The sequence below is a fragment of the Zootoca vivipara genome, chromosome Z2 (genome assembly GCF_965207765.1).
Source record: "Zootoca vivipara chromosome Z2, rZooViv2.hap1.1, whole genome shotgun sequence".
NCBI classification, from domain to species: Eukaryota; Metazoa; Chordata; class Lepidosauria; order Squamata; family Lacertidae; genus Zootoca; species Zootoca vivipara.
The window spans coordinates 4811560-4839182 of record NC_142585.1 but is presented as its reverse complement, the minus strand read 5'-3'; the positions used below and the strand labels follow the sequence as shown (position 1 = coordinate 4839182).

General features: G+C 45.0%; 1 protein-coding gene across 3 annotated transcripts in view; it reads left to right on the top strand.

Annotated features, from left to right (window-relative positions):
- OGT (O-linked N-acetylglucosamine (GlcNAc) transferase) overlaps positions 1-27623 on the top strand; it is a 68049-nt gene that overhangs the window by 28910 nt on the left and 11516 nt on the right. For all 3 annotated transcript variants that reach the window (XM_060270359.2, XM_060270358.2, XM_088665235.1), the window contains exons 12-19: positions 5214-5393; positions 6542-6700; positions 9305-9394; positions 12651-12776; positions 16008-16178; positions 16276-16392; positions 18425-18586; positions 22917-23069. In XM_060270359.2, the coding sequence (XP_060126342.1) occupies positions 5214-5393; positions 6542-6700; positions 9305-9394; positions 12651-12776; positions 16008-16178; positions 16276-16392; positions 18425-18586; positions 22917-23069 (1158 nt within the window). The remainder of the gene's footprint in view (positions 1-5213; positions 5394-6541; positions 6701-9304; positions 9395-12650; positions 12777-16007; positions 16179-16275; positions 16393-18424; positions 18587-22916; positions 23070-27623) is intronic.

Sequence of the window (27623 nt, the reverse complement as noted above, 5' to 3'; positions counted from 1 at the left end):
ATGTCATATGGAGGAGGGAGAAAGGTTGTTTTCTGCTGCTCCAGAGAAGCGGACACGGAGCAATGGATTCAAACTTCAAGAAAGAAGATTCCACCTAAACATTAGGAAGAATGGTGTGGGATGTGAGTAAAGCAGTAATGAGGGGCTTCTTAATACAGCAAAACGGTTTCCTGAAAAGAAAGAAAGAAAAGAAAAAAGAAGAAATTCTGAAATGCCTCATGGAGAATGAGAGAACCCTGATTGAGAAACCGGAGGACCGACAAACTAAGAATAATATAAAGATGTTGCAGGCGCAGTTCTCTATGTTAATCAGTCAGGAAATCGAATGGAAAATAAAGCAAATGAGACAAAAGAATTTCGAATCAGCAAACAAAACAGGAAAACTGTTAGCTTGGCAATTACGAAAATGTCAAAACCAAAATATAATTACAAAAATTAAAACAGAAGAAGGAATGACGGAAGACCCGAAAGAAATTAATAAAGCCTTTCAGAATTCCTATAGAGATCTATATTGCAAAAGAAAAGAAGATGAAGGTAAAATCAAAGATTATCTTGAGAAACATAGCTTGAAGCAGATTCCGGAAAAGGAAAGAAGAAAGCTTAATAATAGAATAACAATATTAGAAGTACAACAAGCAATAAAAAGAATGAAACAAGGAAAAGCCCCTGGACCAGATGGACTTTCAGCAAAATATTATAAAGCATTGAATGGACAATTAGTAGAAGTGATGAATAACATTCTTACGGGTGGAAAGATCCCAAACACATGGAAAGAAGCATATATAACACTGATCCCGAAACCAGGTTTGGATGGATTGGAAGTGAAAAATTACAGGCCAATATCACTGTTGAATAATGATTACAAACTATTTGCAGATATAATGTCCAAGAGATTAAAAGAACTTTTGAGTGAGATAATACATAAAGACCAAGCCGGCTTTCTTCTTGGTAGACAGATAAAAGACAACGTTCGACATATAATAGATGTAATTGAATATCTGGAAACCAAGATTGATAAGCCAGCGGTGTTAATGTTTGTGGATGCAGAAAAAGCTTTTGACAATATATCTTGGCAGTTTATGAAGAAGTATCTGGAAATGATGGGAGTAGAGGGATCTTTTCTGAACGGAATCGAAGCGATATATTCGGAGCAAAGAGCAAAATTGATAATAAATAACACATTAACAGAATATTTCGACATCACAAAAGGTACAAGACAAGGATGTCCATTATCGCCATTATTATTCATCATGGTCCTGGAGGTATTACTGAATAGATTAAGAGAGGTCTCACTGATTAGAGGAATTAAAGTTGGTGCCAAACAATTTAAATTGAAAGCTTTTGCAGATGATTTAGTTTTGACATTGGAAAACCCCAACGAAAGTGTTGCAGAAGCTATAGAGGAAATTGATAAATTTGGACAGTTGGCTGGATTTAAGTTGAATAGACAGAAAACAAAAATAATGGTGATGAATATGACGACTGAGGAAAGGGAAGAAATCCAACAGAAATATGGAATCGTTGTGGCGAAGAAAGTACAATACCTGGGTATATGGATGACAACAAAGAATATCAACTTATACAATGATAATTATGAACTAGTATGGAAAGAGGTAAAGAGAGACATGGAAAGATGGACTAGAAGGAAGCTGTCATTCCTGGGAAGAATTGCAGCAATTAGATGAACGTGCTACCCAAGATGTTATTCCTATTTCAGACTATACCTATAATAAAAGGCACAGGACAACTTAAAGAATGGCAAAAAACCCTGATGAGATTCGTCTGGCAAGGGAAGAAACCAAAACTCCATGGTGGATCTCACCAGTAGAGGTATTGACGGTTTAAAAAGTGAATATGGGAGGAGGGCCACATATGAAGAGATTCTGATCAAAACAGAGAAGGGTTGGAGGTTGAAACCTTATGAGGAGATTAAAGAGGTGTTGATGAGATGGATACAATATCACCAAGTAAATGATGTACTTAAGGATGATAAAAAAATAGGTTTTGAGGACAAAAGGTCCAAATTTCAAATAGAATTGTTGGAAGGCAGAGCTAAACTACTGTCGAAAATGTACGATCTGTTGTTAGACTGGTATACAAATGATGAACTGACAAAAGATGCTATGATTAAATGGGCAAAAGATTTTGGGCATAATATTGAATATGATGCGTGGTTGAAATTGTGGAATCAAACATTGAAGTTTACAGCATGTACCGCCTTGAAAGAGAATGTTTTGAAGATGATGTATAGATGGTATTTAACACCAGTAAAATTGGCTAAGATGTATAGAATGAGTAGTAAAACTTGCTGGAAATGTAAAGAAAAGGATGGTGAATTTTATCATATGTGGTGGACATGTGACAGAGTTAAAAGATTTTGGGAAGTGATATACAGTCGTACCTCGGGTTACGAACACCTCGGTTTGCGAACAGTTCGGGTTATGAACTGCGCAAACCCGGAAGTGTTTTCGCCGCGCGTGTGTGCGCAGAAGCGGCGCATGTGCGGTCTGCGCAAAATGGCGCTTCGGGTCGCGTTTGGTTTACGAACTATTCGGGTTACGAACTGCGATCCGGAACGGATTGCGTTCGTAACCCGAGGTATTACTGTATAATGAATTGAAAAAGATTTTTAAATACACCTTTCCCAAAAAACCAGAGACATTTTTGTTAGGAATTATGGGAGGGGAGATTGTGAAAGAAGACCAAATAATGTTTATGTATGCGACAACCGCGGCCAGGACTTTGTTGGACCAAAAATGGAAAAATCAGGAAATACCAACGATTGATGAGTGGCAGATGAAACTGATGCTGAATCAGCAAAACTGACATGCAGGATCCGAAACCAGGGAGAGACAAAGTTCTGAAAAGACTGGAGTAAATTTGTGGATTATATGGAGAAGAACTGTAGAAGTTTAAAAACACTTGCAGGATTGAAATAAATCCTACGAAATGACTGAAGTGAGGACAATAAACTGCGAAACAGGAGTAAATAAGAAAACCGCGGGAAGGGAGGGAGGGAAGTCAAAGCTCGGCAGAGCAAATTGAGATGGGTGAATCTAAGATGAATTGTGTCAAAAATGTTGTTTTGTTTGTTTTATTTGTTAATTTGGAAAAATTGAATAAAAACTATTATAAAAAAAGGAAGAACTTCCTGACAGTAAGAGCTGTTCGGCAGTGGAATTTGCTGCCAAGGAGTGTGGTGGAGTGAGTCTCCTTCTTTGGAGGTCTTTAAGCGGAGGCTTGACAGGCAAATGTCAGGAATGCTTTGATGGTGTTTCCTGCTTGGCAGGGGGTTGGACTGGATGGCCCTTGTGGTCTCTTCCAACTCTATGATTCTATGATTCTATAAGCTTTCGTGTGCAGGCAGAATTCTTCAGATACACCGAAGTGGAAGTTCCCAGACCCTGATATATAGAGGGAGGGCGGGGCGGGGTTTTTCTCTGAAGGGTAGTAGGACTCAATAGGTATGGCCAACCTGCTGGCAACTGTGAACGACTGAAAAAGCAAGGGATGACCCAAAATAGCTTTAGTATGTGCAATGAAACAGAATCATAGAATCATAGAATCCTAGAGTTGGAAGAGACCACAAGGGCCATCCAGTCCAATTATTTTATTTCAGGTTTGGCCTGTTTGTCCGCTCTCTATATTGTTTGTCAGCTCTCTATATTGGACAAACAGGCCAAACCCTACGCCAAAGGATAAATGGACATCAACCTGACATCGGGAATCGCAAGGCAGAGAAGCCAGGAGGAAAACTCTTCCATCTCCCGGGACATTCAATATAGGATCTCCGAGTGGCTGTCTTGTTGCAAAAGAATTTCAGAAATAGACTTGCTGAAATACAACTTATTGCTAAACTGAAAACTATGGAGAGACCCTGGTCTGAATAGAGACATGGGATTCTTGTCTCATGACATATGCTAAAGCTATTTTGGGTCATCCCTTTGCTTTTTCCCACAGGAGTAATTGCAGTCCGTCACAGTCACCAACAGGTTGACCATACCCATTGATTCCTATTACCCTTCAGAGAAAAGCCCCGCCCCACCCTCCCTCCATATATCAGGGTCTGGGGACTTCCTCTTCACTGTCTCTGAAGAAATGTGTATGCACACAAAAGCTTATACCACGCTTTTGGCCTACAACTCCCATGATCCCTAGCTATAAGGACCAGTAGTCAGGGATGATGGAAATTGGTCCAAAACATCTGAACAATCTGAACTTATGAACAAACTTTGTTGGTCTCAAAGATGCTACTGGACCATTTTTTTAATGTCTTTCGGCTGCATCAGACCAACACAGCTACCTGCCTGAATCGAGAACCTTGTTGTTGTTGTTTAGTCATTCAGTCGTGTCCGACTCTTTGTGACCCCATGGACCAGAGCACGCCAGGCACTCCTGTCTTGCGCTGCCTCCCGCAGTTTGGTCAGACTCATGTTGGTAGCTTCAAGAACACTGTCCAACTGTCTCGTCCTCTGTCGTCCCCTTCTCCTAGTGCCCTCCATCTTTTCAAACATCAGGGTCTTTTCCAGGGAGTCCCCTTCTCCTTCTGCCCTCCATCTTTCCCAACATCAGGGTCTTTTCCAGAGAGTCCCCTTCTCCTAGTGCCCTCCATCTTTCCCAACATCAGGGTCTTTTCCAGGGAGTCCCCTTCTCCTTGTGCTCTCCATCTTTCCCAACATCAGGGTCTTTTCCAGGGAGTCCCCTTCTCCTTGTGCCCTCCATTTTTCCCAGTATCAGGGTCTTTTCCAGGGAGTCCCCTTCTCCTTGTGCCCTCCATCTTTCCCAACATCAGGGTCTTTTCCAGGGAGTCTTCTCTTCTCATGAGGTGGCCAAAGTATTGGAGCCTCAGAGTCAGGATCTGTCCTTCCAGTGAGCACTCAGGGCTGATTTCCTTCAGAATGGAGAGGTTTGATCTTGCAGTCCATGGGACTCTCAAGAGTCGCCTCCAGCACCAGAATTCAAAAGCATCAATTCTTTGGCGATCAGCCTTCTTGATGGTCGAGCTCTCACTTCCATACATCACTACTGGGGAAACCATAGCTTTAACTATACGGACCTTTGTCAGCAATGTGATGTCTCTGCTTTTTAAGATGCTGTCTAGGTTTGTCATTGCTTTTCTCCCAAGAAGCAGGCGTCTTTATGGTCCAGCTCTCACTTCCATACATCACTACTACGGTAGAACCTAATTCAGGGTTTTCTTTGCCTCCTTTAAGATCGTCTGTGATTGGACCGATTACGACGAGAGAATGAAGAAGCTTGTCAGTATTGTGGCCGACCAGCTGGAGAAGAACCGGCTCCCTTCGGTGCACCCCCACCACAGCATGCTGTACCCGCTCTCTCACGGCTTCCGAAAGGCTATCGCTGAGAGACATGGGAACCTTTGCCTGGACAAGGTAGGTCTATGCCGTGAAGAGGTCCGCGCCGTTCCGTTCCGCCAGAGGTTGAATGCTTTCATGTTTGCTTTGGATATATAATCATATATAATAACTAGCTGGCCCGGCTACGCTGTGGCCTTTTGTGTTAAATGGACCTTTTCCTGTTAAATGGACCTTCAGAGTCCCCCTTCGTTTTGGACACAATCATTCCTCCCAATACGCGTGTTCTGTTGAACTTTGCCCTGTCCCAACCCTGGCTCGCCTACCCACGTGTTTTGTGAAATCCCCCCACCCCGCCCTACACATTTATGCTACCTAAAGGCACGGACCTTTAAAAGGCCCATACTTGAGAGCAGTACATGTGAAAAGGATCTAGGAGTCTTGGTAGACCACAAACTTGTCATGAGTCAACAGTGTGATGCAGCAGCTAAAAAAAGCAAATGCAATTCTGGGCTGCATCAATAGGAGTGTAGCGTCTAGATCAAGGGAGGTAATCATACCACTGTATTCTGCTCTGGTCAGACCTCACCTGGAGTACTGTGTCCAGTTCTGGGCACCACAGTTCAAGAAGGATACTGACAAGCTGGAACGTGTCCAGAGGAGGGCAACCAAAATGGTCAAAGGCCTGGAAACGATGCCTTATGAGGAACGGCTTAGGGAGCTGGGTATGTTTAGCCTGGAGAAGAGAAGGTTAAGGGGTGATATGATAGCCATGTTCAAATATATAAAAGGATGTCATATAGAGGAGGGTGAAAGGTTGTTTTCTGCTGCTCCCATCTTGTATTTGTGCCTTTCATTTTTATTTTTTTTTGCCCAAGTGTAGTACTTTACATTTCTCCTTGTTAAAATTCATCTTGTTTGCTTTGGCCCAGTTGTCTAATCTATTAAGGTCATTTTGAAGTGTGATTCTGTCCTCTGGGGTATTAGCCACCCCTCCTAATTTGGTGTCATCTGCACACTTGCTCAGGATGCCTTCAAGCCCATCATCCAAGTCATTGATAAAGATGTTGAATAAGACTGGGCCCAAGACTGGGCCCCGTGGCACCCCACTAGTCACTTCTCTCCAGGATGAAGAGGAGCCATAAGAACAACTTCAAAGATGTGGCCTCATCTCCGCCCCCCCCATGTCATTTCTGTAACTTGGCTTCCTTGAAACCCCTTTCCAGATCAACGTGCTTCACAAGCCGCCCTACGAACATCCCAAGGACCTGAAAGGCAGCGAGGGCCGGCTCCGCGTTGGCTACGTGAGCTCCGACTTTGGGAACCACCCCACTTCGCATCTCATGCAGTCCATCCCAGGCATGCACAATTCGGACAAGTTCGAGGTGAGGTGCACAAGAGGGCATCAGAGCGCCGAGACTCTGAACCTCGGGGTCACGGGTCTGAGCCCCACGTTGGGCCACACAAACGAATACGGCTTAAGACCCTCGTACCTATGGAATTGCCTCTCTTGGTATGCCCCACAGAGGATCTTACGGTCTGTAAATAATAACATCTTAGGGGTCCCAGGCCTTGGGGAGATTAGGCTGGCCTCGACCAAGACCGAAAAGGCCTGGTGGAACGCTCGGCCACAAGAGATCAAGGGCCCTGTGGGATTTGACTTATTTCCGCAGGGCCCGTAAGACGGAGTTGCTCCGCCGGGCCTTCGGTCATGGCTCAGCCTGATTCCCCTTCTCCGTTTGTATAAAAACTAGTGTGAAAGAGGCCTCCCAGCATTCTCCCAGGCCTTACCTTCCAAGTCCCGGATTTTTGAAGCCGGCGGCGGCCATTTTTGGTGCCCAAAGAAGGGCAAATTGAAATGTTCTCCTACTGGTTTCTCACAAGACAGAGAAATCAGTAGGAGAACCCTTCAATCTCCCTGGACATTCTATACAACACTTACCTTCCAAGTCCCGGACTGCAGAATCCAGGACCGGCAGCCGTTCGACACTGGAAGTTGCGTCGACGCAACTCCCGGTGTCGCCCCGCCCATCTATGGGCACCAAAAATGGCCGACACTGGAAGTCGCGTCTATGCACTTCCGGACATGCGTAGACGCGACTTTTGAAGCTGCCGGCGGCCATTTTTGGTGCCCATAGAAGGGCAAATCGGAAAGGAAAAAATTGGCCGCCGGCAGGAGAAAATAACGGAGAAAAACGGGAGACGAAGTGATACGGGGGACCACCGGGAAAAGGTAAGTAAAAATGGGGGTTTCCCGGGGAAAACGGGGTACTTGGCAGCTATGTCCCAGGCCCATATAAGAGCGGCGCAAACAGTTGGGCCTGATTAGCGTTGACTGTTCCCAACTCTAATCCTGCGGAAAGCCATTTAATTGGATTTGAATTTAATCCCGACTTGGTTTTAGGAGGTAATTTCATTATTGCTTGATTTTACACCAGTGTTATATAGTTGATGTTATCCGCCCTGAGTCCGGTTTCGGCCGGGGAGGGTGGGGTACAAATTAAAGTGTTGTTGTTGTTGTTGTTGTTGTTGTCATTGTTGTCATATTGATTAGACGAGGCATCCCCAACCTTCAGCCCTCCAGATGTTTTGGACTACAATTCTAGGGTGGATTTGATTAAATTACGATTTAAATCACGATTTAAATCACTTGTCAGTAAAGCTTGATTTAAATCATAGTTTTCTACATAAAGACTAATTCGTGCCGGTATAACTTGAATATGCAAGTAGATGAAGATTTTTAGAATAACAACTTTTCAGATTAGTTTTTTTACCCCCAGTTTAATAGGTTAATCATTCATATTTGGACAACTTTTCTGTTGTACTTAGGAAGGAGAAAAATAATCATTACCTTAATAATAACAATTTAAATAGATTTATTCAACTGAAACAGTAACATTACAGCATATGTTATTTGCTTAAACAAACATCCATGTTTGTTAACTAATTTGGCTTAACAAAAACTCATATATATATATATATATATATATATATATATATATATATATATATATACACACACACACACACACACACATACATACATACAAACTTTGACTGTCAGCCCAGCCCACACATGAAAAACTTAAATACTGTCCACTCCAAACAATCAGAAAAATAATTGTTTCTATTCTATTCACTGAACTTCTTGAAACTTGGCACTGAAGGGGTTGTTTCTGTATTCATAGGTTTGTAGAACAATAGGATTAAGGTCTTTTTCTCAACTCTGTTCATGTTATATATAACATTTTTGCTGTGAAGAAGAGGCATGTGATCTCTGCTGAGTCAAATTCAGCTTTGAGAACTGCAAAAGTAAACCAAGCATCTGTGATAATATGTTGTAGGCAGAGAAACTGCCCAATAATCTTACAAAAACCTCTGGAAGAGCATGACATTGTGAATGGATGAATGGAATTTATTTACCCCCAAAATTAAACATATACAACCTTATTCTACGTAATTAAAAAACCAATCTTTATTTCACGATGGAATAACCTTTAGATGGTAATATATTTTCCTCAAAAAGCATTTTATTTTTTAAAAAATCCGATTTAAATAAAAATAAAATAAAATCAAAATAATCGGATTTTTTTTATTTTTTTTCAAAAAATCATTGATTTTTATCCACCCTGTACAATTCCCATCATCCCTGACCACTGGTCCTGTGAGCTAGGGATCATGGGAGTTGTAGGCCAACACATCTGGAGGGCCGCAGGTTGGGGGTGCCTGGATTAGACTGTTTGCTTCACTAAAACCCAAAGTCAGGAGCTGTTGTGGGGATAAGCCACAAGAGGGAAGGTCTTGGGCAAAGATTCCCGCATTGCAGGACTAGATGAGCCCCGTGGCCCTTTCAAACTCCCCAGTTCTATGATTCCATATTAGCGATTGCTTCGTCATAGAGGAAAGCTGTGATGGTTCATGCGCTTCGTAAATTCTGGCCTTTTCCTGCGACGCTTGGGAAAGTTGTAAGCAATTCCTCTCTTTCCTAGGTCTTCTGCTACGCCCTCAGCCCCGATGACGGCACAAACTTCCGGGTCAAGGTGATGGCTGAAGCAAATCACTTTATCGACTTATCTCAGGTGAGAGCTCTCTCTCTCTCCCCCCCCCCCCATATATTCTAAATATGCTCTTGGCCGGGCAACCTTTTCCGGAAGATATTTGTCATTCCGAGGAGTTTAGTGATCTGATATAATAATAATAAGAATAAGAATAAGAATAAGAATTTTTTTATTTATTTATACCTCGCTCTCCCCAGCCGAGACCGGGCTCAGGGCAGCTAACAGCAAATATAGGTAAAGGTAAAGGGGTTCAAATATATTAAAGGATGCCATATAGAGGAGGGTGAAAGGTTGTTTTCTGCTGCTCCAGAGAAGCGGACACGGAGCAATGGATACCTAAACATTAGGAAGAACTTCCTGACAGTAAGAGCTGTTTGACAGTGGAATTTGCTGCCAAGAAGTGTGGTGGAGTCTCCTTTGGAGGTCTTTAAGCAGAGGCTTGACAGGCATATGTCAAGAATGCTTTGATGGTGTTTCCTGCTTGGCAGTCCAGTTGGACTGGATGGCCCTTGTGGTCTCTTTCAACTCTATGATTCTATGAAATATCCCGGGGGTTCTCAGAATGGTAGACTGGCAAAGGCTTAAAATCTCCAATTGCATTTGCACAAAACAAAAGGGTTATTAGCCTGTCTTTCATGGGCTTGTGTCCTGGCAATGCTTGCTCCTCTTTTGTGATGTCAGTCCTCTTTGGCACTTTCGTCCAAAAGAGGCATGTCTCATCACAGTTGAAAAACTCGCTGGGGAACGAAGCCCTGCGACTCGACATAATCTTTAAATCCCAAAACAAATTCGTCATCATTAATTTGTTGGCACTGGCAGCTTCATCACGTCTCACAACACTGTGGATGCCAGTTCTCGTCTTAAATTTTTCAAACCACCCAGGGCTTGCCTTGAAACTCTCAACCTCAGCACTTGCTCCGGGGGGGGGGGAGGTTGCGATGAGCTCAGCATGCAACTGTAAAGCTTTTTCACAAATGATGCTTTCAGGAATGCTGTCGCCAACCTCCTGTTTTCCAGTTATCCAAATTAAAAGGATTTATTTTCCCATTTCTTCCATTGTCTTTTAACACCCTTTCCAACACCGGCCCCCTTAATAGCATCCTTATTTTTTTTAAAGATGGTACCAATTGTAGATTTGGGCATCCCAAACTGCGTTGCCAGATCACTTATACGGACCCCGCTTTCATGTTTGGAAATAATTTCCTTCTTCACCTCAACACTTACCAGAGTTTTCTTGCCTTTGCTCCTTTTCTTCATGTCAGCAGTCCCAGGAAGCTGAACTGGGCTCCACACGATCCCCAAATCAATTTAAATCACTAATTGGTGTCCAAACTTCATTCAAAGAGGGCCAGATTTGATGAAGTGAACAAAGTTGTTGAGCTTTTTTTTAGGATTGAAGTTGGATATGAACTTGGGACATGCCTGGCCTTCGCCCTAAACCTAAATAGCCCTTGCCCTGGCCTTCAATCTAACCCGATCCCCAACACTCACCTTTGCCCTAACTGTAAACCCTAAGCCAGGCACCCCCAAACTGCGGCCCTCCAGATGTTTTGGCCTACAACTCCCATGATTCCTAGCTCACAGGACCAGTGTTGTTGATGTCTTCTGCTTCTGTTAGGTCCTTACCACTTTTGTCCTTTATTATGGTAATCTTTGTACGAAATGTTCCTTTCATATCTCCAATTTTCTTGAACAGATCTCTGGTTTTTCCCCATTCTGCTGTTATCCTCTATTTCTTTCCATTGCTCGTTTAAGAAGGCCGTCTTGTCTCTCCTTGCTATTTTTTTGGAAATCTGCATTCAATTTCCTGTATCTTTCACTATCTCCCTCACATTTTGCCTGCCTCCTCTCCCCCGCTATGTGTAAGGCCTCATTGGACAGCCATTTTGCTTTCTTGCATTTCCTTTTCCTTGGGATTGTTTTCGTTGCTGCCTCCTGTATAATGTTACGAGCCTCCATCCATAGTTCTTCAGGCACTCTGTCCACCAAATCTAAATCCTTAAACCCGTTCCTCGCTTCCACTGTGTATTCATAAGGGATTAGTTTTACATTGTGTCTTACTGGCCCAGTGGTTTTTCCTACTTTCTTCAGTTTAAGCTGGAAGTTTGCTATAAGAAGCTGATGATCTGAGTCACAGTCAGCTCCAGGTCTTGTTTTTGCTGACTGTATAGAGCTTCTCCATCTTTGGCTGCAGAGAATATAATCAATCTGATTTCGATGCTGCCCATTTGGTGATATCCATGTGTAGAGTCGTCTCTTGTGTTGTTGGAAAAGAGTGTTTGTGATGACCAGCGTGTTCTCTTGACAGAACTCTATTAGCCTTTGCCCTGCTTCATTTTGAACTCCAAGGCCAAACTTGCCAGTTGTTCCTTTTATCTCTTGATTCCCTACTTTAGCATTCCAATCCCCTGCAATGAGAAGAACATCCTTCTTTGGTGTCATTTCTAGAAGGTGTTGTAAGTCTTCATAGAATTGGTCGATTTCAGTTTCTTCAGCACCGGTAGTTGGTGCATAAACTTGGATTACTGTGATGTTAAAAGGTCTGCCTTGGATTCGTATCGAGATCATTCTGTCATTTTTGAGATTGCATCCCAATACAGCTTTCGCCACTCTTTTGTTGACTATGATGGCCACTCTATTTCTTCTACAGGATTCTTGCCCACAGTAGTAGATATGATGGTCATCTGAACTGAATTCATCCATTCCCGTCCATTTTAGTTCACTGGTGCCCAGGATGTCAATATTTATTCTTGCCATCTCATTTGTGACCACATCCAGCTTACCATTATCCATGGTTCTTAGATTCCAGGTTCCTATGCAATATTTTTCTTTACAGCATTGGACTTTCCTTTCGCTTCCAGGCATATCCGCAACTGAGCGACCTTTCGGCTTTGGCCCAGCTGCTTCATCAGCTCTGAATCTACTTGTACTTGTCCTCCGCTCTTCCTCATTAGCATGTTGGAAGCCATCCAACCTGAGGGGCTCATCTTCCAGCGTCATAACTTTTATATGCCTGTTGTCTTTGTCCATGGAGTTTCTTGGCAGGGATCCTGGAGTGGCTTGCCAGTTCCTTCTCCAGGTGGATCACGTTTAGTCTAAACTCTCCACTAGGACCTGCCCATCTTGGGTGGCCCTGCATGGCATAGCTCATAGCTTCTGAGTTATTCAAGCCCACCCATCTGGCTGGGTTTCCCCAGCCACTCTGGGCGGCTTAAAGACATGAAAACATCAAGCATTCAAAACGTCCCTAAACGTGCTTCTCATGTTTGTGTTTTAGGTCCCGTGCAACGGGAAGGCGGCCGACCGCATTCACCAAGACGGCATACATATCCTGGTCAACATGAACGGCTACACCAAAGGAGCCCGCAACGAGCTGTTTGCTCTCCGGCCGGCCCCAATCCAGGTAAAGGAAGTCAAAGGGAAATGTTCATCGTACAGTGGCCCCGTGGTTCTCAAACTTCATCTGTTCCGGAAGTCCGTTCCGAAACCAAATATATAACAGCTTAGGGAGCTGGGTATGTTTAGCCTGGAGAAGAGAAGGTTAAGGGGTGATATGATAGCCATGTTCAAATATATTAAAGGGTGCCATATAGAGGAGGGTGAAAGGTTGTTTTCTGCTGCTCCCGAGACTTGGACACGGAGCAATGGATTCAAACTACAAGAAAGAAGATTCCACCTCAACATTAGGAAGAACTTCCTGACAGTAAGAGCTGTTCGACGGTGGAATTTGCTGCCAAGGAGTGTGGTGGAGTCTCCTTCTTTGGAGGTCTTTAGGCAGAGGCTTGACAGGCAGATGTCAAGAATGCTTTGATGGTGTTTCCTGCTTGGCAGGGGGTTGGACTGGTCTCTTCCAACTCTAAGATTCTATGATTCTAACTGTTTTAAGAACGTATTGGAAAATGGAGAAAGAATAAGGTAAAAATGAAGTACATTACACACACACACACACACACACACACACACACACACACACACACACCCCTCACCCATCTGGCTGGGTTTCAACACTAGAAAGAAACTTTACATCGGATAATGATAGGAAGTCTGGTTTACATTAGGAAAAAGGAGACTGCGCAAATTTAACCCAAGCTTAATTTTTGCCCGTTCATAGAAGATTTGCACATGGACCCTTTCTATTTTGTTGAATTAAGAGTAGTCTATTGTTAATTCAGGTAGGTAGCCGAGTTGGTCTGACAGAGCATATATATATATATATATATATATATATATATATATATATATATACCGTGTTTCCCCTTTTTTAAGACGTAGTCATAAAGTAAGCCAGGGCAGCAATTTTAAACATTTGTAAAATGTAAGACATACCCCGAAAATAAGACGTACCTCCGTGCCTGCCAGCTCATGGCCTGGAACTGGCGGCTGCTGCAGCAGCAAGCGTGCGGAGCACCCAAGCCAGCGGCTGGCCCACTGCCGAGCCTGGCCGAGGAGCCTTACACCCCGCCGCCCGGAATCGGCTGCTGCTGCAGCGCCGAGCACGCGACATCGCCGAGCACTCGGAACGCGCGGCAGCGCCAAGCAGAGTCCCTGAAACAGCGGCCAGGCCTCTGCTGAGCCCGGCCGAGGAGCCTTACACCCCACCGCCCGGACCCGGCGGCTGCTGCAGTGCCAAGCACGCGACATCGCCAAGCACTCAGAACGCGCGGCAGCGTCAAGCAGAGTCCCTGAAACAGCGACCGGGCCTCTGCCGAGCCCGGCCGAGGAGCCTTCCACCCCGCTACCCGGAACCAGCAGCTGCAGCGCCAAGCACGCGGCATCGCCAAGCGCTCGGAGCATGCGGCAGCGCTGACCGGAGCCCCCGAACCAGCGGCCGGGCCTCTGCTGAGCCCGGCCGAGGAGCCTTCCACCCCGCCGCCTGGAACTGGCGGCTGCTGCAGTGCCGAGCGCGCGGCAGCCCCGAGCGGAGCCCCTGAGCCTGTGGCCAGACCTCTGCCGAGCCTGGCCGAGGAGCCTTCCATCCCGCCGCCCGGAACCGGCAGCTGCGGCAGCGCTGAGTACTCGGAGCGCACGGCAGCGCCAAGCGGAGCCCTTGAACCAGCGGCCGGGCCTCTGCTGAGCCCGGCCGATGAGCCTTCCTCCCTGCCGCCCAGAACCGCCGCTGCTGCATCGCCGAGCGCGCAGAAGCGCCAGGCGAAGCGCCAGGCGGAGCGGCCCGCCACCCTGAACCAGCTGCTGGAGCGCACCGAATGCTCAGCAGCTCGGAGCACCCAGCAGCGCCCTTGCCCCTTTCTTCTTCTTCTTCACTCTCTTTTTTTCCCCATACGCCCATCCTGTCAACAGCATATCCTCTGCTTTACCGGTAGGTGATAGAGATAAATGAGAGAAAAGCTACATCAGCAGAAAATAGACAGATTTCTGTCTGACCTTTATTTCCTAGGAAAGTCTTCCCACTGCAAAAGTAGACTGCAGCATTAACTCAGATCTCATGCACATTCAAAGAACTTGCTTTCCCTCAAAGAATTCTGGGCATTATACAGTAGTTTACTCCTCATAAATTTACAGTTCCCAGCCAACCCTTAACAAACTACATTTTTGCATACATTGTATTGTTCTAATACATACAACAGCCTTGTCAGGTAGGACAGAGCCCAGCAGCGCCGTGTGCAGCGCCCAGCAGCGCTCTGAGCCAGCGGCCCGGCCCGGCCAAGGAGACCGTAAGGTAATAAAAACCATAATAAAAAAATAAGATATCCCACCAAAAATAAGCCACCCTGTGTTTTTTTGAGGAAAAAAAGTTATAAGACGGTGTCTTAAAAAAGGGGAAACACGGTGTGTGTGTGTATATATGTGTATATGTGTGTGTGTGTGTGTGTGTGTGTATATGAGAGGGCAGTGCCAAAGAATGCTCCAACTCCCGCACAATTGCGCTCATTTCACACACTAGCAAGGTTATGCTTAGAATTCTACAAGGCAGGCTTAGGCAGTATGTGGACCGAGAACTCCCAGAAGTGCAAGCTGGATTTCGAAGGGGCAGAGGAACCAGAGACCAAATTGCAAACATGTGCTGGGGTTATGGAGAAAGCTAGAGAGTTCCAGAAAGACATCTACTTCTGCTTCATTGACTATGCAAAAGCCTTTGAGTATGTCGACCACAGAAAACTATGGCAAGCTCTTAATGAAATGGGAGTGCCCGATCACCTCATCTGTCTCCTGAGAAATCAGACAGGAGATAAACAACGCACTCAGATTTCTGTTGTAGACCGCCTTTTCTGTGATGTAGGTATGGGGTATGGGGTGGCCTTGGACATAGACTTGGATATAGACTTAAAAAGTCTATTTGTCCTGGGTCCTCTTCCTGCCTCCTGTGTGGGGGGAGGGAGCACCCTGTTGCAACAGCTTTAATAAACATCAGGCTTACTAGCAGCTCTGCTTCTCAATATTCTCTGTTTGGTCTCTTTGTTATTTTCTCCTACCGATAGAGAACCTACAAAAGGACTCCGTACGGGCTCTTGGGGTACCCCATAATGGAAAAGGAACAGTTTTCTTTATTTACAGCATTCTTATTCTGTTGGAAGTCACCGAAAGTGGCTCGGGAAACCCAGCCAGATGGGCGGGGTAGAAATAAATGATTATTTTTATGATGATTCTTAACAACCCTCATTTCTTTGCCTTCCAGGCAATGTGGCTGGGTTACCCGGGAACCAGCGGGGCCTTATTCATGGATTACATTATCACTGACCAGGAAACGTCCCCGGTGGAAGTGGCGGAGCAATATTCGGAAAAACTGGCTTACATGCCCCACACCTTCTTTATTGGCGATCACGCCAATATGTTCCCGCACTTGAAGGTATTTGGGAAGAGGGCAACGGCCTGGTTCGTGTCACAGTCTCCCCCCCCCCCAAATTGCCGCGGTTTTTCAGACTCATGACATGTCTTTCTTTCAGAAAAAAGCCGTCATCGACTTCAAATCGAACGGGCACATCTATGACAACCGGATTGTTTTGAACGGCATCGACCTGAAGGCATTCCTCGACAGCCTGCCTGACGTGAAAATAGTGAAGGTCAGGGAAATCCGGGCTTTGGAGTCTAGCTCCTATTAATGATTAACGACAATGACAACAACAACTTTTATTTGTATCCCACCCTTTCCAGCTGAAACCGGGCTCGGGGCGGCTAGCATCAAATAGATCACATTACCGTGTTTCTCATATTATAAGACACGTCTTATATTTATTTTTTCCTCAAAAAAACACACTATGGCTTATTTTCAAGGGATGTCTTATTTTTTTCCTCCTCCTCCTCCTGCCGCGGCCGGCATTGCTGCTGCGCCTATCACTATGTCTTATTTTCGGGGTATGGCTTATATTCCTTGAATGCTTAAAAATCCTGCTATGGCTTATTTTATGGGTATGTCTTAAAATATGAGAAACAGGGTAGTATAAAATCAAACATTATTATTATTATTATTATTATTATTATTATTATTATTAAATCCTTACTGCAAAATAAATGCCTCCAAAGAAAACCATACATAAAGAATAATATCCAATAAAACAGAAAGAAAAAATAAACAAGGAAAAGAAAAAATGCAAAGAAAAGTAGACAGGAAAAGAATAAAGAAAAGTATTGTACAGTTGCCTGTTGATTTCCTCTTGAAGGCCAAGACAGAGAGAGCAAGGCAGGCAAACTGAAATTAAAACTGCAGCGCAGACACGCAGGCAGTTTTTTTTTAAAAAAACTGACATCCCCTCCCGTCTCAGGTGAGGTCTGACCTATTACTTCCCTTGATCTAGATGCTATACTCCTACTGATGCAGCCCAGAATTGCATTGGCTTTTTGAGCTGCTGCATCACACTGCTGACTCATGTGAAGTCTGTGGTCTACCAGGACTCCTAGATCCTTTTCACATGTACTGCTCTCAAGCCAGGTGTCTCCCATCCTGTATTTGTGCCTTTTTTTTGCCCAAGTGTAGTACTTTACATTTCTCCTTGTTAAAATTCATCTTGTTTGCTTTGGCCCAGTTCTCTAATCTGTGAAGGTCATTTTGAAGTGTGATCCTGTCCTCTGGGGTATTAGCCACCCCTCCCAATTTGGTGCCGTCTGCAAACTTGCTCTGGGTGCCCTCAAGCCCTCAATTAATAACAATAACAAAAAAATTCCTTCAGTAGCACCTTAAAGACCAACTAAGTTTTTATTTTGGTATGAGCTTTCGTGTGCCAAAATAAAACTTAGTTGGTCTTTTAAGGTGCTACTGAAGGAATTTTTTTATTTTGCTTCGACTCAGACCAACACGGCTACCTACCTGTAACAATAACAATAATAATAGATTATTTATACCCGCCTATGTGGCTGGGTTTCTCCAGCCACTTTGGGCAGCTTCCAGCAAAAGATTAAAATAGAATAAGGAGGAGCTCTTTCAATCGTATTTTTCCCCATGGCTTTTAAAATCGTGGCATGTTGCCAAATGCAAGATGGTTCTTCTAAAGCCATAGTGGTTTCTTGGTTCTCAAATTTCATCCATTCCAGAAGTCTGCTTGGAAACCATGGCGTTCAAAAACCAAGGTGCACTTTCGCATGGAAATAATAATAATAATAATAATAATAATAATAATAATAATAATAATAATAATAATAATTTATTTATACCCCGCCCATCTATCCGGGTTCCCCCAGCCACTCTGGGCGGCTTCCAACAGAATATTAAAATACAGAAATCCATCAAACATTAAAAGCTTCCCTAAACAGGGCTGCCTTGAGATGATTTCTAAAGGTCTGGTAATGCAAAACGGATTAATTATTTCCCCCCCAGTTCATTATATATCATTTCCCTTTTTTAAAAAATCGCCTTGCAATCCCGCCGTGTATGATAGCTCCCCCCCTTTAAAATGCCCGAAACACGGACACAATAAAGCCACAAGAGGGGTTGCCGCATCGGAAACCAGATTGTAGCCAACTTTGTAGCCAAATCCTTTTCACTCTCTGTGCTATGCTTCTCATGCACAGGAATGGCAGCGAGGCAGTGAACCTGCGGCCGGATGGGCGGGGTGTGTGAATGCCGAATTCTCATTATTATCCCGTTATCTTGCCTTCCAGATGAAATGTCCGGACGGTGGGGATGAAGGCGCCGCAGGCCTCAGCATGCCCGTCATTCCCATGAACACCATTGCCGAAGCCGTGATTGACATGATCAATCGTGGACAGATTCAGATCACCATCAACGGCTTCAACATCAGCAACGGGCTGGCAACGACTCAGGTGAGAGGGTTGGGATAACGACCATTTGTTATTTACACCCCATCCATCTGGTTGGCTTTGGGGTGGAAGGGACTTTCTGTTTAAAATATTTTTTGCTCCCTCCACGTATACATCCTCTAACAATATTTCTCTAACCGTTTTCCCTATTCCCTCCCCCCCCCCTCTCCGAGACTTCCCTCCTATTCCCATTTTGTTTTATTTCCATATTACTCGCCCTGTGTGTTGTCTTGCTTTTGGTGATATAAAATTGGGTTGGTTTATTCCAGGCATCCCCGATCTTCTTCCCTACAGATGTTTTTGAGACTACAGTTCCCATCACCCCTGACCACTTGTCCTGTTAGCTAGGGATCATGGGAGTTGTAGGCCAAAAACATCTGGAGGGACAAAGGTTTATTCAAACCCTGGCAGTGAGTCCAATTTTTTTATGTTGCCTCTTCATATAAGTTGTAAATGCTATCCTTTTCATGTAATTTATCTGTTAATTTTGCTGGCCATTCTTCTTTCGCTGGTATTTCTTCTGTTTTCCAAGCTTGTGCTAATATAATTTTTTTAATGATAATTTTTATTGATTTTTAATATAAGCAAAACAAAACAAAACATAACATACATAATCCATCCCCCTTCCCTCCCTCCCCCCACAAGTCCACTTCTGCCACCAGTAGACCCTGCGGGTGTTGAGAGCCGAAGGCGGTCCATTTTAAAGCTGAGTTTGTCCTCCCCCCCTCCCTCCCCCAACCCCCACCCTGCCACCAAGGGGCCCGGGGGTGGAGAGAGTATTGAGGTTTGGATTTCCCCCAGCTATTCCTTCAAGATAAACACACAAACAAACAAACAATTAAAAAATCTCCTATTCTAAATTTCTTAACATTGTATTTGTGACTTCCTCAGATCCCTTCTTCCTGGTTTTCTTAGTTTCTTAATATAATTGTGGCGGGTTTTCTCAGTGCTAATATAATTTTTGCTGCTGTTGTTGCATGTTGTTGTTAATCGTGTCCGATTCTCCGTGACCCCATGGACCATAGTACGCCAGGCACTCCTGTCTTCTACTGCCTCCCGCAGTTTGGTCAGACTCTTTGCTTGGCAGGGGGTTGGACTGGATGGCCCTTGAGGTCTCTTCCAACTCTATGATTCTATGTTGGTGGCTTCAAGAACACTGTCCAACCATCTCCTCTGTCATCTTCTCCTTGTGCCCTCCTTCTCCTTGTGTCATCTCCTTCTCCTTGTGCTCAATCTTCCCCAACATCAGGGTCGTGATTTAAATCATCTTTTTTACAGAATTTTTTTAGTGGAACTCTGAACAAGGCAAAAAGAACTATTACTCGGAGACTTGACAATGCCGAATTAGAACAATAAGATGCCTTACTCCCGGAGAATTATAGATGTCTAAAATCGTGGCCGGATGTTACAGCTGCCCCTTGCTTATCTAACATCCCTAACGAAGCTTATAGATGGGCCTTCTCTAGAGCCCGCTGTGAGGCAATTTGCCGGTGCTGAACGGCAAATTTACGCGGGTACCAATTCATGAGCGCCTTTGCCCTTGCAGGTCTAACAAGGTCGAATCTGTCACTCCCGTTATTTTATTTTGTGAATTTTATCATGAAGAAGGAGCTCAACTTATTTTACCCCTTTTATCAAAATTTAAACCCTTACAATTTATTTGGAATCCCCCCCCCCCGAATCTGGAAGATTCCTCAAGCCCAGTGTCATATGACGTGGCCAATTTCTGCAATTTAGCTATTGTTGTTGTTGTTGTTTAGTCGTGTCCGACTCTTCGTGACCCCATGGACCAGAGCACACCAGACAACTCCTGTCTTGCACTGCCTCCCGCAGTTTGGTCAAATTCATGTTCGTAGCTTCGAGAACACTGTCCAACCATCTTGTCCTCTGTCGTCCCCTTCTCCTAGTGCACTCCATCTTTCCCAACATTAGGGTCTTTTCCAGGGAGTCCCCTTCTCCTTCTGCCCTCCATCTTTCCCAACATCAGGGTCTTTTCCAGGGAGTCCCCTTCTCCTTGTGCCCTCCATTTTTCCCAACATCAGGCTCTTTTCCAGGGAGTCCCCTTCTCCTTGTGCCCTCCATCTTTCCCAACATCAGGGTCTTTTCCAGGAAGTCCCCTTCTCCTTGTGCCCTCCATCTTTCCCAACATCAGGGTCTTTTCCAGGGAGTCTTCTCTTCTCATGAGGTGGCCAAAGTATTGGAGCCTCAGCTTCATGATCTGTCCTTCCAGTGAGCACTCAGGGCTGATTTCCTTCAGAATGGATAGGTTTGATCTTCTTGCAGTCCATGGGACTCTGAAAAGTCTCCTCCAGCACCATAATTCAAAAGCATCAATTCTTCGGCGACTAGCCTTCTTTCTGGTCCAGCTCTCACTTCCATACGTCACTACTGGGAAAACCATAGCTTTAACTATAAGGACCTTTGTCGGCAAGGTGATGTCTCTGCTTTTTAAGATGCTGTCTAGGTTTGTCATTGCTTTTCTCCCAAGAAGCAGGCGTCTTTTAATTTCGTGACTGCTGTCACCATCTGCAGTGATCAAGGAGCCTAAGAAAGTCAAATCTCTCCCTGCCTCCATTTCTTCCCCTTCTATTTGCCAGGAGGTGATGGGACCAGTGGCCATGATCTTGGTTTTTTTGATGTTGAGCTTCAGACCATATTTTGCGCTCTCCTCTTTCACCCTCATTAAAAGGTTCTCCTCACTTCCTCCTCCTCACTTTCTGCCATCAAGGTTGTGTCATCTGCATATCTGAGGTTGTTGATATTTCTTCCGGCAATCTTAATTCCGGCTGGTAAATGACTTTATCTCAGCTGAATTGATCATATCAAATTAACACTGGTGGGCTCCTCTTCTGGCGGCACTTTTTACGATAGTCAATAACTCAGGCGAAATACCGTCTAGCTGGAAACTTGCAACCGTAGTCCCGATCTTGCCTTCTCATTATAGGCCAATCAGTCTGATTTCAGTTCTAGGAAAACAATATCAAAGGCAACACAATGACCATAAACCATATACAATATGGAAATCTTTATGGAATTCCTCAAAACATCAAAAGTAACAAATTATAATCTTTGAAAATATCCTAATGTTTCTTGAAAGTCTTTAAATGAGGCGCCAGGCCAAACTTTATCCAATGGCAAACAAGCTGCAAATGTGAACACTTTGAACAGTGATTCTGGATAACGCCCACTGTTTTGTAGAACTCTTCATCAGCACAATTGAAGGATATAGAATTGCTTCATTAAACCAATCTTTTGTTCTATTAGAAGTGTATCCTTCATAGCATTTGTCATACACATCTAATAGAACAAAAGTCCTGGTATTTGAGAAGAGATTCTCCCTGAGTAAATGGGTACCGGGCGGTCACAAACTTTTGTTGTTGTTTAGTCATTTAGTCGTGTCCGACTCTTCGTGACCCCATGGACCAGAGCATGCCAGGCACTCCTGTCTTGCACTGCCTCCCGCAGTTTGGTCAAACTCATGTTGCTAGCTTCGAGAACACTGTCCAACCATCTCGTCCTCTGTCGTCCCCTTCTCCTTGTGCCCTCAATCTTTCCCAACATCAGGGTCTTTTCCAGGGAGTTTTCTCTTCTCATGAGGTGGCCAAAGTATTGGAGCCTCAGCTTCAGGATCTGTCCTTCCAGTGAGCACTCAGGGCTGATTTCCTTAAGAATGGAGAGGTTTGATCTTGCAGTCCATGGGACTCTCAAGAGTCTCCTCCAGCACCAAACTAAAGCAGACTAAATTCTTCCAGTACCTAGGGCTTCTATTCCATCATTCTATTCTATTCTATTCTATTCTATTCTATTCTATTCTATTCTATTCTATTCTATTCTATTCTATTCTATTCTATTCTATTCTATTCTATTCTATTCCATCATTCCAAGTTTAAGGTTTGATGTTTTATTCTGTTTTTATTCTGTTTTTAATCACCCAGCTGGATGGACCAGGTATAAATATAAATAAATTATTATTAGAATCATAGAGTTGGAAGAGACCACAAGGGCCATCCAGTTCAACCCCCTGCCGAGCAGGAAACACCATCAAAGCATTCTTGACAGATGGCTGTCAAGCCTCCGCTTAAAGACCTCCAAAGAAGGAGACTCACTCCACCACACTCCTTGGCAGCAAATCCCACTGTCGAACAGCTCTTACTGTCAGGAAGTTCTTCCTAATGTTGAGGTGGAAGCTTCTTTCTTGTAGCTTGAACCCATTGCTCCGTGTCCGCTTCTCTGGAGCAGCAGAAAACAACCTTTCACCCTCCTCTATATGACATCCTTTGATATATTTGAACATGGCTATCATATCACCCCTTAACCTTCCCTTCTCCTTCAGATCAACAACAAGGCAGCGACAGGCGAGGAGGTGCCGCGCACGATCATCGTCACCACCCGCTCCCAGTATGGTCTGCCGGAGGACTCCGTTGTCTATTGCAACTTCAACCAGCTTTACAAGATCGACCCAGCCACCCTGCAGATGTGGGCCAACGTGAGTGGCAAATCCTATTATTATTATTATTATTATTATTATTATTATTATTATTATACATTTTATTCATTTCAAATCACAACATAACACAAAGGAAACTCACATCATATTCCATAACAACAGTAATCTTCATTTTTACAAAAGGCAAATCAAAAAAGGAAAAAAGGAAAAAAGAATCCCCCTCCCTTTTCACCCCCCTTCTTTCCCCCTCCCTCTACCCCTCCCCCTCCCTGGACTTCCTGTCAGTACCTGATATATGATCAATATTTTAACCCAGATGTACATAAGTCAATAAGATCTTCTACATTCAACATCTAATACATTATTTTTTCCTTGGGGCGTCTCGGTTAAACAAAAGTTCTAATAATCCATTCTCCAAGATCATTCAAATGCTTGCATAGACAACAAACCTTTACTATACGTTTGCACCTATTGTTTGTATCTTCCCCAAAGTGCCTCTTCGATTGCACGGAGCCCGGACAGCCCCATGGTTTCCCCCCAGAGCTGAGGGTGATGAAACAATCGCTGAGACAGCTAGAAAAATTCCTTCAGTAGCACCTTAAAGAGCAACTAAGTTTTTATTTTGGTATGAGCTTTCGTGTGCATGCACACTTCTTCAGATATCTGGTACCTGAAGAATACCATGGTATCTGAAGAAGTGTGCATGCACACGAAAGCTCATACCAAAATAAAAACTTAGTTGCTCTTTAAGGTGCTACTGAAGGATTTTTTTTTATTTTGCTTCGACTCAGACCAACACGGCTACCTACCTTTAACTGAGACAGCTAGAGCGCCGGTGGCGAGAAACTCGTTCTGAATCGGACCAGACACGGGTTAGACTAGCTCAACGTCAAGCCTGCCAAGTGGCGATGGCGAAGGCGAAGAGAACTTCCTTCGCTGCCTCTATTGCATCTGCAGAAAACAGCAGCAGGAGACTTTTCAGGTGGTTCGCAATTTCACAGAGCCATCTCGTAAAGACCCCAAGATCTCCTGCGATGATTTTGCAAAGGTTTTTTTTGCAGATAAAGTCGCTCAGATTCCACCATGGGATCAGGGATGGGGCAGGAGAGTGCTAAGAGTCCTGACTGGTCGAGTTAGGTAAAGATACAACTCTAGGGTCGCGATGCTCATCTTGCTCCTATAGGCCGAGGGAGCCGGCGTTTGTCTGCAAGCAGCTTCCGGGTCATGTGGCCAGCGAGATTAAGCCGCTACTGGAGAACCAGAGCAGCGCATGAAAATGCTGCCGTTTACCTTCCCGCCAGAGTGGTCCCTATTTATCTACTTGCATTTTGACGTGCTTTCAAACTTGCTAGGTGGGCCGGAGCCGGGACCGAACCACGGGAGCTCACCCCGTCGCGGGGATCTGAACCACCAACCTTCTGATCAGCAAGCCCTAGGGCTCTGTGGTTTAGACCACAGCGCCACCCGCATGGAATCCATTCCAGTCTGTTCCACTTGCTTGGACAAGTGAAACCAACCACCTGTCTCCTTGATCCTTGCACATCCTGGCTCATGAAAGCGAGCTGGGAAGGGCTGGGCGATGGGACCCACTGGGTGGCGAATGCGGGTTGGTAAATGCTTCCCTCTATGAGGGAGTCTTCCCACACCCGCTGAAAGAGGCAGTCATTAAACCACTTCTTAAAAAAAATATCTTTGGACCTGGCCAATATGGCCAACTATCGCCCAGTCTGAAATCTTCCATTCTTGGGCGAGGGGATTGAACAACTCCAAGCACGCCTGGAAGATGCGGACCATTTGGATCCCTTCCAGTCGGTGATTCAGGCCTCATCATGGGACTGAAACTGCCTTGGTCGCACTGGTTGATGATCTTCGGTGGGCTAGGGACAAAGGGGAGAGCTGTTTCCTAGTCCTGCTGGATCTCTCGGCAGACTTTGATACAATCGGCCATGACAACCTTCTGGACCGTCTAGAGCAGGCATAGGCAACCTTGGCTCTCCAGATGTTTTGGAACAACAACTCCCATGATCCCTACCCACTGGCCCTGTTAGCTAGGGATCATGGGGCTTGTAGTTCCAAAAGATATGGAGAGCCAAGGTTGCCTATGCCTGGTCTAGAGGGGCTGGGAGCTGGGGGCACTGTTATACAGTGGTTCCGCTCCTTCCTTCTGGGCCATGTTCAGAAAGTGGTGGTGGGGGATGAGTGTTCGGACCCCATGGCTCTCACTTGTGGGGTGCCTCAGGGCTCCGTCCTCTCCCCCATGCTTTTTAACATCTTGGAGAGATCATCAGGGGGTTTGGGCTGGGTGTTCATCAGTATGCGGATGATACCCAGCTCTACCTCTCTTTCAAATCAGAACCAGTGAAGGCGGTGAAGGTCCTGTGTGAGTGCCTGGAGGCGGTTGGAGGATGGATGGCGGCTAACAGATTGAGGTTGAATCCTGACAAGACAGAAGACGGAACAGGCTGGTGTGGTCCTGAATGGGGTAACTGTGCCCTTGAAGGACCAGGTGCGCAGCCTGGGAGTCATTTTGAACTCACAGCTGTCCATGGAGGCGCAGGTCAATTCTGTGCCCAGGGCAGCTGTCTATCAGCTCCATCTGGTACGCAGGCTGAGACCCTACCTGCTTGCAGACTGCCTCGCCAGAGTGGTGCATGCTCTGGTTATCTCCCGCTTGGATTACTGCAATGCGCTCTATGCAGGATGATACCCCACCTGAAGGGGCATCTCCACCCCCATTGTTTGGCCTGGACACCGGGGCCCCTCTCTCTCCCGAGGTCCTTCTGGTGGTTCCCTCCCTGCAAGAAGCGAGCGTACAGGGAACTAGGGTGATGCCCTTCTCAGTGGTGGCTCCCTTTCCCATCGGATGTCAAAGAAATAAACCAGCAGACTTTTAGGAGGCACCTGAAGGCAGTCCTGTTTAGGGGAGTTTTTAATGTTTGATTTTTTTTTACTCTGTTTAATATTCTGTCGGGAGCCGCCCAGAGTGGCTGGGAAAACCACTGGAAAAAATATTATTATTATTATTATTATTATTATTATTATTATTATTATTAATCAAATGCCATTAGTCAGCCAACTTTTTCCTGAAGCATGGGTTTTGCGAGATGCTGCACTGTGAGTTCACGCCATCTCTTGACTTAAGGCAGCCCTGTTTTGGGAAGTTTTGAACGAAGGGATGTTTTAATGTATTTCTAACCCAGGTGGCGCTGTGGGTTAAACCACAGAGCCTAGGTCTTGCCGATCAGAAGGTCAGCGGTTCGAATCCCCGCGACGGGGCGAGCTCCCATTGCTCGCTCCCAGCTCCTGCCAACCTAGCAGTTCGAAAGCACCTCAAAGTGCAAGTAGATAAATAGGGACCGCTCCGGCGGGAAGGTAAACGGCGTTTCCGTGCGCTGCTCTGGATCACCAGAAGCAGCTTTGTCATGCTGGCCACATGACCTGGAAGCTGTACGCCGGCTTCCTCGGCCAAATACGTGAGATGAGCGCCACAACCCCAGACTCGGTCATGACTGGACCTAATGGTCAGGGGTCCCTTTACCTTTAACCTTTTGTTGGAAACCGCCTATACCTGCCAAGTTCCTGGCTGAAAAATAAGGGACCGGACCGGAAGTAGCAGACCGGAAGTAGCGCTGCTGCCATTTTGGAACTGGGCGGAGCATGCCCAGAAGCGACTTTTGAGGCTGCTGTGCCCAGTTCCAAAACAGCTGCCGCGCCAGAAGTCGCGCTGCAGCCATTTTGGAACTGGGCAGAGCAGCATCAAAAGTCGCTTCTGGGTTTTATTATTTATTATATTGGGTTTCTTCTTTATATTTTCCCTTCACTCTTCTATATAAAATGAATAAGAATCCTTTATGAATAAGGTATGAAATGGGAGATAAGATGTAATTCTATGATGTCTAGTTAAGATTTGGAAATGTTATGAGTTAATTATTAATAAGGATGGAAGAAGGGGAAGGGAAGAAGTTCGAAGAAATAAGATGTGGTAACATTATCCTGCATTTTTGCATTTCTTTTTTAAATTTTTCTTTTCTTTTTCCTTGTTTTTTCTTCATGTAAAACCTAATAAAAATTACAGTATTCAAAAAACCCCAAAGTCGCTTCTGGGCATGCTCCGCCCAGTTCCAAAATGGCCGCCGCGCCAGACTAAACCGGGGGGAAAAAATCCGTTTTTCCGGCTGGGAACAGCCGGGAAAACGGGGGTTTCCCGGGGAATACGGGAGACTTGGCAGCTATGAAGCCGCCCAGAGTGGCTGGATGGGCAGGGTAGAAATAAATAACAACAATGATAATAATTACTACTACAGTACTACTACTCCTGGAAGCCATGCAGAGTGGTTGGGGAGACCCAGCTGGATGGGCGGGGTAGAAATAAATAATAACAACAACAACAACAATAAGAACAACAACAATAATAACTACTACTACTGGAAGCCACGCAGAGTGGACGGGGGTTTCCCGGGGAATACGGGAGACTTGGCAGCTATGAAGCCGCCCAAAGTGGCTGGATGGGCGGGGTAGAAATAAATAACAACAACAATAACAATAATAAAAACAACTGCTATTACTACTGCTACTGGAAGCCACACAGAGTGG